At 39.6% G+C, this 17,274-nt stretch overlaps 1 protein-coding gene across 1 annotated transcript; it reads right to left on the minus strand.

The window, feature by feature from the left end:
• Positions 1 to 5,244: 5,244 nt before the first annotated feature.
• On the minus strand, positions 5,245 to 6,333 carry GSX1 (GS homeobox 1). The gene is made up of 2 exons (XM_075593442.1): positions 5,952 to 6,333; positions 5,245 to 5,594 (listed from the first exon to the last, which is right to left on the minus strand). Exons 1-2 carry the CDS (start codon positions 6,331 to 6,333, stop codon positions 5,245 to 5,247), a joined length of 732 nt encoding a protein of 243 aa, XP_075449557.1.
• Between the last annotated feature and the right edge of the window lie 10,941 nt (positions 6,334 to 17,274).

Here is a 17,274-nt window from a genome sequence, read left to right on the forward strand (position 1 = left end):
CTGGTAAGTATATCACATCATTACTGTACATACTTTGGCAAATATCCTTCCTCGTGTCAGGGGAAATGCTGGCATTCTTTTCAGGGCTGTTTATCAAAGTCTCATTGCTGCTAAAGTAAACTCCGTTTGGTGTAATTATGGGTTACATCCACAGAGCCCTGTTAAATTTTTGCTGCTAACGTGAGGTTACCTAAATAGGTAAGGTCCGTTAGCTTCCCTGAGCTTAATGGGTATCCACAAAGCTAAATATAAACAAAAATTAACGTCCGTTAGTGATCTCATTAGCATACAGTTAATGCCATGTTAAGTTAGTACTGCTTTGCGTTAGCTTCAAATAACGTGGCGTTACCCAAAGATGGGGTTACTTCCATGAAGACCCTGAATCTGTGTTTAAGTGAAGTAATAAAAACAGAATACAGGAGCCGGAAAGAGCCTGGTAAATAACAATATGATAGTTAAATCATTCCTCTGTGGTCTTGGGTAAGGGGTTAGTGGGGTAAGCTTTTTACGATAAGCGGATAAGGGGTTAAGGTTTTTAGGGTAACGTGTTCGTGGGATAAGCTTTTTATGATAAGCGGATAAGGGTTAAGGTTTTTAGGGTAAGGGGTTGAGGTTATTAGGGTTAGGGTAAGGACACATTATCTCTGGCAGCCAAATGTCGCGGAAGCAAATGTCCTGGCACTGAAACGGAGGTGGCTGAACGGCCACGTCGAAATGTCCTAGGCCTAAGGCCCAAAGCCTCCTAATTTTCATATAGGAGATAGCTCTCATTAAAGTGATATATACCTTAGAGTGTAGTAGTCCTGGCTTCACTAGGAGAACGTATCACACTGATCACGTAACCGCGATATAACCTTGGCACGCAGGTTCCTCCAGCCGGATGACTGGGACAGGGGAGTTAGGAGAATTAGTAGAATCTGAGAATTATCTCCGCAAGGCAATTTGATCTGATATGAACTTTATCTATATTGCTTGACGAGTGCACTTTTTTAAATCTTTGGATACTTTTCTTTTGTAAATAAACACCTTGATCGATAGAGAGGTTTATTTGCTGTGTTTCCCTCCAAAGCGCCCTGACGGTTAAATGAAGACATATCATGTATCTAAAATATAACCATTGCAAAAATGTTAACAATTGGAAAATAAATGTTATAGCATGTGTGACACACTGACAAGATGGATTTTGGCTATTATGGAGGTTTACAGAGTGCATATGCTGGGTAAATTGGATGTGTAAAATAAAAATGATAAGCTATTCTAGTGGTCGTGTAGCAAACTTCCTGTCTAGGCTCTGTTGGAACACTGCTTATGTCCCTAGGCTGTTGATTATTCTACACTCAGAGAATAAAGCACCTAATCCAGAAGAAAGATTATGGGATTCACGTTTATAAAGCTGCTTTCTGCACTTCAATGAGAAAGGAACCTCCAAGCATATCACTTACTGAAAAGTCTACAAAGCTTATTCCACTTTCTGCCTGTCTTTAATTTACACTGGAAAAGGTGCATCATTTATGTGAAGAATAGATTTTTGGATTTAATGTGAGTTTCTGCTGAAAGAAATGTTTGTAACATAAACCCTGTTACGTGTAATGGTAAATTGGAATACCCTTCACCAATTATACTTTTCTACACCAACTTCAATCACCAATTGCATCGACATACTGTTATTAAATGTGTAAAAAATACTCTGTTAGTTCGTATGTAAAATACTCCAATAATCATGCACAAAATATTCTGACAACTCACATGTAAAATACTTTGACATTACATGTGCCCAAATACTTTGATGTTATATGTGTAAACATACTTTAATATTAGGTGTGTAAAATACTCTTATATTATAAATAATAATATTTTTTTTTCACATAGCGCTTTTCTCAAACTGCTTCACAATTACAGTACGCAGCATAAAGGAATGTTACAGACACAGTCAATACCCAGATGATCTTACAATCTATGTCTTTGGGGTCTGAGGCACAGGGAGATAAAGTGACCAAGCCATGGACACAAGGAGCAGACACCAAGATTTGAACCAGGTTCACCTGCTTCAAACTGTGTTGTTGCTCCCAGGGTCAGTGTCTTTACTCACTGAGATGATCCTTCAGCATTAAAGGTGCATTACTGCCTAGGTTGTTTTTTTTTTATTAGGTGGGAAGCAGGGTGTCTCCAGACCTGAACCCTGTTAATTTCATTTCCACAGGTCATGTAGCTGCCCGACTCGGCACCTAATATAGCGGTTTAAAGGTCCGACGTCACACGGACAAATAGAAAGCCAGATGATGGCTTCTTATTTGCCTGCATGATGTGGGACCCTTAAACTTGCAGGAGACACCAGCATGAACTTCTCCTGTAAATATCTCAGGAAACAGGGGGTCCCCGGAGTTGAAATGTGTGGGGTTCCGCTCAGGAAATGCTGCTTTAAATCGCCAGGATTAATGCTCTTAACCAAGAAAGGAGGAAGAAGTGCGCTGAAGCATTTGCATTTCAAAAGTGTACATTTTATTAGTGTGATTTTATTGTATATAATATATACCCTGTTCATTTATGTAACTGTATTTGTAACTATGTTTTATTTGTCATATTAACTATGCCCAGGACATACTTGAAAACGAGAGGTAACTCTCAATGTATTACTTCCTGGTAAAACATTTTTTTTATAAATATATAAATAAGTACGTATGGAGAGCAATTGTAGAAGTTGCTTTTCCTATGTCGCCTTTAAGGTTACAGGGGAAAACAACACAGAAACCCTTAACCACAAGCAACGCAAGCCGCACATTTCTTCATACAGTACAGACCATTTCCATACATATGATAACATGTAAATGTGACTCTCCGCTAATATTCTCCCACTTGTTCCATAAATCCTAATATCACTGCAGACATACTGTACAAGAAAGAGTAACACAGAATGATAAATACAGATAAATAAAGATATATTACAGTGCAATCTGCGACAAAATAAGCACTGTGCACTTTTAATGGGGGGTGGTATATAGAGAGACCACTTAGTGTCCCAGGCTGGGTACACAACTGTTTTTGCGGTCACATACTTTTGTCATTACCCTTTTCTTTTATTAAACACCCCAAACATACTAGGTATTGCCATATATAATAAATACAGTAGACAATAAAATATATATATGGACCAGTTAAGTGAATAGTTATTTTCCAACAAACAGATATAGTATGAAGGATCCTGCTCAGAGATTACAATCTAATGAGAAGAGGGGATTTGGTTAGGAATTGGTAGGATAATTCAATTAACATTGGTTGTTAATGTTTCATGTCATTTGGTTTTTACCTGTCAGGCTGCTGAACTAAAACTAAATGGAACTCAGCTGACTTTCTTTTATCAAAAACGGCTGGGTTTTTGGGGGGGGGGAGGGGGAGGGGTATCTGTCTGTTTTATGTGACCTTTTCTCAACACCTTGTCACATAAATGATCCAATGAACAGAGCAAGCAAAGGATTTCCCATTTCTGATGCAGTCTTCCCATTACCCAGGAAGAAATCTAATGAGAAAAGTATAAAAAATATACAATTTTCACAATGTTTAACCCTATATAAAGCGATACTTTCCATTTTCCCTGTTGATTCCGGTGTCCTTATCTTAACCTTATTTACACACTAAAAGCATATCAGTCACTTTATTTTGGTCGCTATTTCTGTGCTTGTATTATTTGTTAAATCCTGTGTTGCATATAAGACTGTGTTTCTACTTATAGTTCATATCCAGTTTGTGTTCTCAAAATGGATTAAAAAATCTGAATGCGGAACCAACTCTTTAATTATGCCACATGCTTCTAAAAGTGCAAAAAGGTAAAGACACATTTGTATTTTCTTACCATGTATATTTATTTATGTGGAGAGTATAACAAATAGTTTAATTAGTTTAAAATGTTATCCCTGTATCTTGCAATAAAGTGTTATATTAGGGTTCCTGTTGTACATATAACTAACACGTGATATAGAAGGGGTTTTAGCGTGATCAGTTAGGCAACGTTTCTTGACAATGTCGATTGATCATTTCTATAAAGATATAAGGAATATATTAGTTATGAATGGGGTGCATTGTTATATCTAAAATGTTACCAGTCTCGCTAATATTAAGTGATAGGTGATACGTAAGATGAATTCTTATTATGTATTAAATTCGTCCTCTCAGTCTTTGCTGACGTGATCTGTTTGAAAAGGAAATTAATTTGCTTGAGAAAGCTGTTTATTAAGAATTAAAGGGCACAAACTACCCCAAATTGTAGAAATTAATTGTATTCTGATATGATCATTAAAACCATAATTGGTAGTATTTTCTATGTTGAAACCATCTTAGGGGTATTTGTAAAATATATACATGTTACATACATGATACATGTACAAATTTGATTGACTATATTTAAATGATATAGCAATTCCAGTCTGAAATTGACATGTTTTCATTTCGTTAACCTAAGCGAAAAACATAAATAGATCTTTTGTCTTTTCTTATGTTTTTATGTAAGGTAAATGTATTGAATTGCAAGTTTTGCCCCATTTCGGTCTTCAAATGAATATGATTAATTAATTTGCTCATTAAATGCATACCGAATAAGTAAGTGCTTGCATAAAGATACTACCTGAATTAACCTTATAAAATCCTTAAGAAATGCAAAAAGTTCACGATACAATAAATATTATTTGTGAAAAAATGTTTATTTGTTTTACATAAATAAATAAATATTTTCTGATATACAGAAACAAAATAAGACACATATACAGTATTGAAAATCTATTTTCAAACATTTTATAAGATTTAAGGTAAATCCCATAACATTTGTACATATCATCATAACTACAGTATACTAAGATCTGCCATGAATCAATTTAACAAATTTCTCATATTGATACAAAATACTTCACATTTGCTTTTTTTTTCTAGGAGTACACCAACAAATATTTATTTGCCCCTCAACTTCTTTTCAGACACTTGGAGGTCTATTTTAAATTGGCTGCATCTTGAAAATTCTGGCAAGAGATCAGAATAATTATATTCAAAGAGTGGGATTTTGAATAGTACCATTAAACATCTATGTACACTGTTTACTAGAGGGCCAAGAATTGTCTATTAAAAGTTAATCATTCAGTTCTAGAGACATTTCATGTAATAAGAACTCTTTGCAAGTTACACTATGTACAAAAGCGACTCAAACATCATATTGTGTTTTGCAGGGGAAACAGTGTAAAAGTCTTTTGTGAATCTTTTGGTTTATGGACTTGGAGAAAGGTCCCTGTCGTCCTTTCCGGACGATGATGGTGACATGGCTATGTCATCTTCATCTTCTAAACACTTTGTAGATGACAATGATGAGCATTTGCAGTTGTGGGGGTTTCCTCTGTGGGAGCTATTCTTGCCTTCTTTCTTGTGCTTAACTCTTCTGTTCTGGAACCAGATTTTTACCTGTTTCTCAGAAAGGTTCAAGTAGGTAGCTATCTCGATGCGCCTAAGTCTGGACAGGTACATGTTGGAGGCGAATTCTCTCTCCAGCTCCAGGAGTTGGGTACTGGTGAAGGCTGTGCGCATTCGCTTACTGCTGGGTAACTGGCTGGAGGAGCTGTCTGAAGGAAACAAAAAACAGAGAGATGTCAGTACAAATCTGATATTATAAATGCACAGTTATTCATTATTGGCGGCCTCTTCATTGTTGTTGTAAAATACAACATGCAACATGTAGTTGCATGCACTTTTTCATTTCTTAACATTAGAAGATTGCTAAATGTAAACAATAAAAATTAAATATGTATGTTATCCCCGGTTAACTTGGTTTTATAGTAAATCTAGAAACTGCTTATCAAACGTGCATCAGAAAATCACATTTTCCAACTAGACTTGGAATGTAACTTTTGTTAGTACTTTGAGTTTGGTTTAATGTGTCACTCCACAGGTAAGTACAGTAATACGTTTCTTGTACTCACCAACAGAAATGCAGTTAAACTGCCTTGGATCTGGCAAGGGATATGTCGCTTGATAGATGGTTGGCCCGTGGCTCAGGTTGATTCCAGAAGAAGCCAAGTGCTGTCTGCCCAAGGCAGCAGGGCAGTACTGAGAGCTGAAGGAGGAGAAGGAAGCCTTGAGCAGAGGGATGCCCGGTGGAGGTGGATGGAGCTGGGAAGCTGTAACACACATCGGACAGACGCACAGCAGTCCTGCTTTACGAGAGTGGCAAGAGCCCAGGGGTAATCCGTGCAAGGGGTGTGAAGGATGCACTGCATACGGGAATAGAGGAGGGTGGTTCTCATCCTTCTTCTCGTTCGTTTCCCTGAGAATGAGGGAATCTACTAGGAATGAGCGAGGCATCTAAGGACAGTCAGTGGCTCTGTGCAGCTGCTCTATGTGGCGATCAGTGCGCACAGGGTGCTGCTGGACAGCAGTGTGGTGCTGAAACCAGACGCGCTGAAGTTTAAATAGTGTTCCTGCCATGTGATGGTTACGACAGGAGCGGCGAGTGCACTCAATAGCCTTTTTGTGCTTTTTCTCTTGGCATTCACTCTGCACGCTTCCTCATTATTTCACTTGTTAACTAAATGAACTGCATAATGTACTCTATTCTTGTCAACCCCACCCACGCCGTAACAGGCGTCCCTCTTCCCTTTTGGGATTTACTTTCTCATTCCCTGTCTATTTAATATTCTTTTATCTCCCTATATTTTGGTCTTTTGAATATAAGCAAGTTCATCCCATTTCTGTTATGTGAAAATGCTACTTGGTTTTATCTAATCCATGGTAACGTCCAGCCTCCGCCTGACCTGCATTATCCAGCCACCTGTAGAATATTTCTGCCTATCTCCTTATATCATCTATTTTACTGAATACCACATATATTTGTTCATTGTGGGCAATTCTCTCTTATTTACCCCTCTTCATACCAATACGTATGGTTGGTGTTAATACAGTGAGTATTAATTTTATCTGATCTTTGTAACTTGTGTGCTAAAACGGGACTATAATCAATTAATTCACATTTTCAAATGAATTATTAATTCAGAGTACTATATACCGATATTTGCAATATTCACCTCTTGCATTGTGAATAGTTTAGCATTTATTTGAGAATGTTGATTTTACTCTACATCATTAAATATTTATTGAAATTATAAGCATTTATGGTGACTTCTTGCTTTGACTTGCTTAACCTGGTTCTCAATATAACAATAAACGTACCAATATATCCTTATATCCAATGTGTACATAAATGTATAGAAATATGCCGTTAGTATCTTTTCTTATAAAGGACCTTCCAAGCTATGCAATTGGTATATGCAATCTGTATATTATTTCGTTTCTAGTGTAATTCTTTCATAGTATTTCATGTAATCACCCCACATATAATAAGCAATAGAATGAAATTAATAAATGATTGTCCTACAGTATATGTGTTTGTAGGTAGATAGATAGATAGATAGATAGATAGATAGATAGATAGATAGATAGATAGATAGATAGATAGATATTTAGATATAGGAGCTGCATACATCCTGTTAATGGACAATGTATATTAATAGTGGCATGGACTATTAGGGGCGCATGAAGCATATTGCTTTGCATAATTGATGTTTAGATGCTCATTCTATCCGAGTAAAGGAGCCATAGCTCTGAATAAACAGACAGACTAGGGCTAAAATCGGAATATTATCCGTAACAGGGCAGCAACCAGCTCTGCACCTGCAGCTCTCCTCCCTCAGGCAAGAAACCAGCAGAGCCTCGCCTGAGGGGAAAGAGTTAACATCCCCTGAATGGACACTCAGCCAAAGCTACTGGGAAGAATATCTAAAAAATAACCAGTTTTTTTCAGCCGCTGGACCTTATTGAATGTCATTGAAGAAAGTTTTGAATGCAAGATAAAGAGAGGCGAATTAAAGTGTGTGACAGCAGAGGATAAGCAAACACAAAGAGAACTCTGTCACACTTTGGGCAAAATCCGTGGGCTTTTTACCAAGCCTCCTCACTATGATTGAATTAAGTAATAGGAAAACATTTTCTTTCACTTTAGAGCCATTAGAGAAAAACTTCAAAGAGAATAGCACTTTTTAATGTGCAGCAAAACAATAGAATCTGTTTTGTGCTGAAATGTTTGAGAGGATTGTTTTGCAATTATGGGTTGGAACAACACAGTCCTGTGAAACCTTGCAAGGGGATATTTAAAGCCTGAGCATTTAAGTTTGAATTGTACGCAGGTATAGTCATCTAAATATCTATGGCTCAAATATATATTTGTTTTAAGGCAAAGGGGAAGTGAAATAAACGTCCCTGTCTAACTCACTATCGAGAAACTCCTTTGCATTTGCTGCAGAGTTATCTATAGTCTAAAGTTTGATATCTCTTTTTAAGACTTGCTTTCCAAGGGCGAAATCCAAGCAGTGCAATCAGGAAGTCTTCTTAGATCTATCTGATTCTCAGTAGAATTGTAGCTGTTTTGACAGATTTTCATAAAATACTGTACACTAACACTATCATTTTAAAGTGCCTCTATGAAACTTTATTTACAAATACTTTAGAACTTTGTTGTAGTTGCTGCAAACTATTAACCTAGCTCTGTACATGACCTGCAGACAGTGAGAGAAAGAACATCCAATTATCTGCATATCTTCTACAATAGAAAAAACAGAACCAGTGCTTTGTATAAAGAAGAAAAGAAGGCATGCTCTGTATAAATATGTTAAGCTGTGATGCTATGGTATATTTATCATCTGTTAATCTAAATTTATTTACACACATTCTCTAGATTCTTTATAAACATTGGGTTTTGTATGACCCAAAATAAATCAGATTTCTAAATATGAATCAAGTTATCACCACCCCCTGAATGCTTTCCAGGTTAAACTGCTATTATATTGGGTGCAAAGCAGTTTATGAGACACTTCATAAAGTCTACAAACTGACGTCGCTTTCTTCCGTTTCAACAGTTTGGACAAAACAATATCAGTTTTTTAGCTTCTCTAGTTTACTTTTAACATGTTCAATTGTGCTGTAGCAGCTGATATATGTAAACTCTGCAAAAGTCCCCTGCAGAAATAAAAAGCATAAGAACATTTTGTGTGTGTGTGTGTGTGTGTGTCTATGTATATATGTGTGTGTGTGTGTGTGTGTGTCTATGTATGTGCGTGTGTGTGTGTGTGTGTGTGTGTGTGTGTGTGTGTGTGTGTGTGTGTGTGTGTGTGTGTGTGTGTGTGTGTGTGTGTGTGTGTGTGTGTGTGTGTGTGTGTGTGTGTGTGTGTGTGTGTGTGTGTGTGTGTGTGTGCGCATATATATATAAGCCTGCAATTCACTTTCACACAGAACAAATCAGCTAATTTACCCTGCATACTTACAGTAAACACATGCAAGAATGTAGTCTCATTGTTCATCATGTATGTTTGGTTGCTTTCAGTAGGTGTAGCTCAGAATATTGAAGAATGTACTTAAAGTAGCAGTTCAAGCAATATCCTACATGTGTGTTTTTTTTAAATAAATCAGTTCTGTACTATGAGAAAATACTTGTAGCATTAAAAAAAAAAGCATTTTAAAGACATTTGCTATGTTTCTAATGTAGGAAGAGTTTACAAAGTGACAACCCCCTTCCCCTTCTGATAGGCTCTGGCTCTTGAGCCTGTCCTCTCTCTAGCAGTGAACCAATTGTATCTAGTAACTGCCCAGTCAATCATATTGTAGGAACTACATTGCCCAAAATGCTGTGCAAGAACTGAATTAAATAACCTTGAGCAAGCAATCAATTACAGTCAATTGCAGGAGAACTGATCGATCTGCAGTTTAGCTAATCACTTGTCAGTGTGCAGATTGTATTGATGCACATATTGAATGGGGGAATATATATATATATTATTTTAAAAATGGCAGCTTGAACTGCAGCTTTAAAAAAGGTATTTGGAAAACAAAAATAAATTCATCTTTCATAATCCAGAAGATTAGTAGTGGGTAAGTGAGCAACTTTTGCAGTTTGTTTTGCAGAGACCCTAATAGGTCACAGATGTGTGAAATTTCAGGAACCACTTGAAAGTTAAAACATTTTAATAATATGTCATTCAGTAATAATTAATGTAGAATTGAATTATAAAGACTTTAGTGAGGATCTGTTGCAAACACAAGCAGTGCGGGTTTATATATTCAGATCTGAACTAATTTCCTTTAAAATATAGGAAATAATTGCATTATTTCCATCTACAGTGTACAGATAGCTTTACTGTATATCCATTGTGAACACCACTTTCATTTGCAATGGGAGTTGATGGGGAGGATGCAGCATCATGTAATTTATAAACTCATGTTGCATGTCCTGACAAAGTTTGGGTTAGAAGTCCATCTTTTAGACACTACTGTTACACATTCATACTGTCCCTAAAAATGTCTTTTTTATTTATTTATTTTCAATATGTTTTACCAGGAAATAATGCATTAAGTTGCCTCTTGTTTTCAAGTATGTCCTGGGTACAGAGTTATGGTAACAGTACAGGGTTGCATTAAATGAACAGAGGTTGTACATTATATTAAGAGAGAGAGAGTTAGAGATAATATGTGATTATGGGCGTATATAGCAGCTAAAGACAAGATTAAAATGAAGTCTTGAAATTACTGAAACTGGAAGCTATTATTGTTCCAATTGTGAGGTGCATGGTAAGGGGAGTAGGAGCTGCTGCATTCCTTGTTGAACCTTGGGATCATGAACAGAAAGAGAAGGAGGAAAGAAAAACTTTATTTTAATATTTTGTAAACTGAAAGGGAAGTAGAATCATGGATTAGACTCCCAGCAAAGGCAGTGGAAGCTAATACAGTAACATAATTAAAGGTTGCTTGGGATATACACAAAGGTACTCTAGGTATGAAGGGTACCTATGGATTAGATGGGATCTGAGATTTCAGCTGGTGGGAGAACAGGCACAGGTGGTACAGGAGGTCTTAAACTGCTCATTTTTTTAAGTTTTTATAGGGGTAATTAAACAAATTATTCTGGCTTCAAAATGGGGACACAATACTGTACCAGATTTATAAAAAAAAGAAAATCACACTGTTTTCAATGGGAATAATTTTTCTTAGTAAATTTAGTGCATTTTTTGCCCCAGTTTTGCAGCCAGTAGACTTTTGATAAATAGACCTCTATGGGTTTCCCCTATTACAACCCCCCTGGGTGCAAAGCTGGAACATAAAAACAGCAGCAGATGTATGAAAGATAGAACTATAATTGAAAAAAACATGCATATTTTATTTGATATACCTGTCGCAATTTTGTCTCAAATGCATAATTTGTGCCTCAGTTTATATATCCAGATGGTTTTCATTAAATCTAAAATGGTGTCTTAGAAATCTGCCTCTTCCACTTTGATAGTTTCTTTTTCCATTGTAGACATTGTAGGGGAGATTGCTTTATAGCATATTGTCGTTATGCACCATCCCGACTCTTGCGTTCTTCTCAAGGATGTCTTCTTTCTACCACCTTTGTATCAAAAGCTCTCTCCTACCTTAAACCTTTCTCACTTACTGCTCCGCACCTCTGGAATGCCCTTCCCCTCAATACCCGACTAGCACCCTCTCTATCCACCTTTAAGACCCACCTTAAGACACACTTGCTTAAAGAAGCATATGAATAGCACTGTGGATTATACTGGACACATGATACATAAAGCTTGGCCCCTTGCAGACGCACTTACCAGAATTCCCTCCTACTGTCTCTGTACGTTCTCCCTACCTACCAATTAGACTGTAAGCTCCTCGGAGCAGGGACTCCTTTTCCTTAATGTTACTTTTGTGTCTGAAGCACTTATTCCCATGACCTGTTATTTATATTATCTGTTATTTATTTGATTACCAAGTGTATTACTACTGTGAAGCGCTATGTACATTTATGGTGCTATATAAGTAATGACATACAATACAATATTGTGGAGGGTTCAAAGGTGCATCCATTTGGACAGCATTCTTAAAATATGACCCAAGTTAACTAATGCCAATTATATGGTTAATTCATTCTTCTATCAGTGTCTTGTATTCATAACTTTGTAAAAATATTTCCAAATATTTTTTTTAAATGGCCTTGGAAATGTTTCTAAACATTGTCAGTAGAGACTTGGGCGTTGTTTGGTTTTCCCTCTGCGGCCCCTTGTTTGTCTTTCTTCGTGTACATAAAATACCTCCTTCCCCTTTCCTAGTTGATCCTCTGACAGGGGGGTGTGCATAATACTAAATAAATTATCACGAGGGTGGAAAAAACAAGATAAACAATACACCCACCTCCTTCAGTGTCCTGACTGTAAATCAACACTAGGGATCGGCAAAATGTTCGCCGAAGTGTGTGAACCACATTTGAAGACATTCACGCCTATCTAGTGAACACCTTCAAACTTTATAAACTGAGTTAAAACACTTAGGGGTAGATTTTCAGAAGTGCGCGAAATGAAGGCAAATAACGTTATGTTATTTAATTAGGTAATTATTAATACCTAATTATTTTTCCTTCATTTAACAGGGATCCTCAAAACTAATCATCTGCACAAATAAAGTACGTTAGCAAAATCACCATCATTATGTTACCTGAGTTTTCCAATACGCTGCCCATGTGCATTGTCAAACTTTAAGGCGCATTATTAAGGTAGCGTTATTAACAGATCTTTTCATGTGTGTAACCAAAAGTGACTGCAAATCTTGTTATAATATTAGAAATGTATAATTTTTACACTTATTACTTTTTTTTACTTAATCATATGGTATATAATGTAATAATAACTGTATAAAGTATTGGTGCATGTCCATCTTTCATTTATTTTAATTGTAAATTAATATAAATGAAATATTAATTAATATTTAATGCTGCTGCATATAACCCTTATTTGAAATTGCGCAGAGACTCGTGGCCTCTGTGGAGCTTCTTGCCGTTCCCTGTGAAACAGCTGTCCTCCCGCTGTAAAGACCATCGGGCTGCCGCTGACGCTGACTCCGTAGCCTGCCACCTTCCCTTACCATTGGAGGAGAGCCGAGGAAGTCCTGTGACGTCAGGCGCTGTTTGGATGCGGAAAAGACAGATCCTACCCAGAGGACTCGTGTGCAGCTGTACTTGCTGTACTATCGGCGTCGCTCCTAACCCTGAGTTGGTTACACTGCCTTTTATGATCATGGAGCATGTGAGTGAACTGGAGCTCACTGCTCTAAGGATTTTTTGTTTATTAAACTGTATTGTACTATGATCTTTTCTCTTTTCTTTTAATACATGTTGATCTGATTCCTGTGAACTACCATTCATCCACGAGAGGAGTTCTTGCGCTTTGTGTACTCCTGGGTGTGAGTGAGGGCAGCTTTTGAAGGTGCTAAATATGGTAGCGTTATAATCACGTGTTAACATTAACAGAGGTCTGAGGACCTCCATTGTTACTGTAGGTAATCTGCTCATTACCATATGATTTGTATATGAAAAAGCCTAAGGTCCGTTAAAATGTAAGGATTCGTTATTTTGATGGACAATGTCAGGACTTTGCTGCGCTAAGCACCTTTGGGGCTATGCGTTACGGATATCGATACGTTAAATTGAGATAACAGAATGTTAAAAAATGAGCGACCTTCTGAGGATCGACCCCTAAGGCCCATGTGGTGATAAGCACAGTTATAGAAGCAGTAACTTCCATTCAAGAAATTAAGGTTTCTACATTATTAACGAATATGCTTCACCCATATATGCACTTTATTGCGTAGGAGCATTAGACTTAATTGATTTCTTTAACAGCAACATTGAAACCATTAGGTCTATGCCAACTCTTTACTATGGTCCTACGCAGTACTGCCCTTTGCACACTGCATGGTAGCAGTGAAGGGTGTTGTAAACTCATTATCACCATATAAAAATGTTTCTAATGTCTTTTTGTCGTAAAACTGATTTTATTGAATCTAGTGTTCCCCCCAAAAATATGTATTTTTTTCCAAGATACAACTAAGTAAAGCAGTTATTTTAAGTATGATTAAATCTTTCAAAGGAAGCCTGTAACAGGGACTTATCCCTGTTGAAGAAATTATCTCTAAAATCCAGCAGGGATCTGGTTAAGTGTAGCAGGCGATTAACTAGACTCCACCTGGTCAATTAAGTCTGTAAGAAAAGCCTCCTGTTTGAAACAGGAGAGAGATTCCTTAACTCACATTTGGGCTGACAGAAGGAGAGCAGAGAAGCCTGCACACAGACACTGTCTTGAGCACAAAGGCTGTGCTTAGATCAACACACCCAGACACCCAGAGACCTATATTTCCTGGACACAGAGGACCCAGGAACCTGCCAGAGACTGACATTGAGGGCCACCTGCTTAAGGTTCTTTCTGAGACTTTGAAGTTATAGGCTGGTAATGGGAATATCCCTCCAGTCCTGCAGATAGGGTCTGGGGAAGTAAGTTAGCCCTTACAAAGGGATAGGGGTTTATTATTTTGTTGTTTTTGTATGTTTTGCCTGGATAAAGGAACAGGCTCAACAAAGCCAAGATATAATTTCACCCAAATCGGTCTCCATTATATGTACCTCTGCACACATCTCTTACAAAGCCAAATACACTGATAAATTGTCTATGTACCACAGAAATGTTATTATTTATTGGCATTTTTTACAACACGCCAAAATATTCCCCAGTGCAGTGCAATAATGTTAGAAGACGAATGACAATAAAATAGCAAACATTAACAAACATTGGCCCAGTACTTAAACAGGGCCCTGCTAACATGAGTTTGCGATGTTTAATGAAGGGAAAGTGGAAACATAAGGTACAGGGGGAAAACAGGAGAAGGAGAAGAAGAAGACGGAGAAGACGGAGAAGAACAACAAGAAGAAGGACAAATTTGGGTACAAAACAGGGGCATTTTCATTCTGCCCTTATGTATCAAAGTACTTTGCTCCAATTCTATCTGGTGTGCCCTAGCACAGGTGTGCACAAACTGGGGGGCCCTCCCCGCAAGGGGCAGGAGATTTCTTTTGGGGGCGCAGTGGTTACAGCGGCCCGGCACTCTTCCCCAAGGCATTTAAATTAAATGTCGGAGGACTGTGCGAGGCCTCTGTAACTCACTTACCATTGATTCAGCCGGCTTCAGGCATCCCGTCGCCATGGCAACGTGGCGTGAAATGATGCCACAGGGTCATGTGACATGACATCACATGACCCCATGGTGTCATTTGACTCCAGCACTAAGGTAAGGGGGAGCGCGAGCACTGGGGAAGAACAAGCAGGCGGGCGCATCACATGAAGTTTGCACACCCCTGTCCTAGCATGTTCCATGGGGAGTGTCATTAAGAGGAGTTGGGGAGCAGTTACATGGGGCACATATTATAATTTGTTTAATCTGTATCAGCGTATGTGTCTCTCTGCACCATCTATATATATATATATATATAAGTCTCAAATAATGTTTGTGTGTGTATGTCTGCTGGACAGCTCATTGGCCAAGCAGGGAGGAGCCAGGCAGGCAGAAGAGACACACCCACACTCTCCTCACACCGTGACCACATGCGCCTCTGACACACACACACACACCCACCCTCCCCCTCTCCCGGTGCCCGTCACTCTCCCCCGTCAACCGGACCGCAGCTCACCTTCCAGACACACCCCCCCCCCGTCCTGGAGGCCTCACTCTCCCCCCTCAGCCGGACCGCAGCTCACCTTCCCCCCTCCTGGTGGCCGTCACTCTCCTCCCTCAGCCGGACAGGCCCCGCACCTTCCCTGCTGCAAGCTTTCAGGCGGCTCCGCAATAAAATTTCCCGCCTCACCATGTCGCCCGCTAACAATGTCCGGATTCACGGACACTACATACTCCCCCCCCCCCCCCGCCTCACCCAAACCCGGACGCTACGCAACATCCCCAGCCACACCATCACCCTCACGTGCGATGCCCTGCACCGGCTCCCGGACGGAGGGAGAGCACGGCGCGGCCCTCCTGCTCCAGCCTCCTCCCCCCTCGCTCCCAATGAGGAACGGAGCGGAAGCGCGGTGCGGGCCTCCTACACTCATCCTCACGTGCACCGGCTCCCGGACGGAGGGGGAGCACGGCGCGGCCCTCCTGCGCCAACTCCAGGCTCCTCCCCCCTCGCACCCAATGAGGAATGGAGGGGAAGCATGGCGCGGGTCTCCTGCCCCAGCCTGCCAGTCTTGCCTCCCCGCCAACTTCCCGAACCCACCTCCTGCCCCAGCCAGATGCCACAGGGATATCAGTTCCAGGAGGGGAACCGTCTGCCGCCAGGAACCACCACCCGGTCTAGGCAAGTCACCCACCGTCTCCCACCCACTGTCACCCAGTCAAAGTCAGCCACCCACCCACACACCCACCCAGTAACCCACACACACACACACAGTCACTCAGCCACACACCCAGTCACTCACCCACCCAGTCACTCACCCAGTCACTCACCCACCCAGTCACTCACCCAACAAGTCACTCACCCACCCAGTCACCCACTCACTCACTCAGTCACCCACTCACTCACTCAGTCACCCACTCACCCACAGTCACCCACCCAGTCAGTCACCCACCCAGTCAGTCACCCAAAACCACCCACCCACTCACCGACCCCACCCATCCACTCACAAACCCCACCCACCCACTCACCAACCCACCCACTCACTGACCGACCCACCCACTCACCCACCCACCCACCCACTCAGTCAAGTGCCACCCACCCACTCAGTCACCCATCCACCCACACACCCACTCAGTCACCCACACACTCAGTCAACTACCTAGCTGTCAAGAGGGGGGAAGCCCAACCCTGTCGCCCGCCCACCCAAAATTACATCCCGGGCAACGCCGGGTATATCAGCTAGTTCTTACATAAATCCTCCATGTTAGGTGGTGTGAGTCTAACATTCTGCATCATATATACTTTGAAGGTACGAAACTCTCTCTCTCAAAGTGAAAGCACTGAATTATGCTTTAAGTATCTTTGTCCACATACTCAACCTTTCTATTTAATTACCAAAAACATTTACTTATCTCTGTAAAACAAAAACATTTTTTTTATATTGTCTTGCTTTCATCTTTTAATCCTGACCAAATACAGGATAGCAAACTTCTCCAGAAGCTTTATGTTTTGGAAAATTGATTTTAAATGCTTTTGTGATTTTTTGCAACCTACAATTGTAGAATAAGAATCAGCTTTCTTTCTTAACCCTTTCATGTAACCCTTTTTCATTGACATTTCTTACTCTGCTCTGGGAGTCCCATTTGCTAAGGTATCAAACATATCTTTATTTAAAAAATACATGCTAAGCAAAAATAGAAAAGAGGAGGGTGTGC

Source organism: Ascaphus truei, chromosome 3 (assembly GCF_040206685.1).
Source record: "Ascaphus truei isolate aAscTru1 chromosome 3, aAscTru1.hap1, whole genome shotgun sequence".
Lineage (NCBI taxonomy): Eukaryota > Metazoa > Chordata > Amphibia > Anura > Ascaphidae > Ascaphus > Ascaphus truei.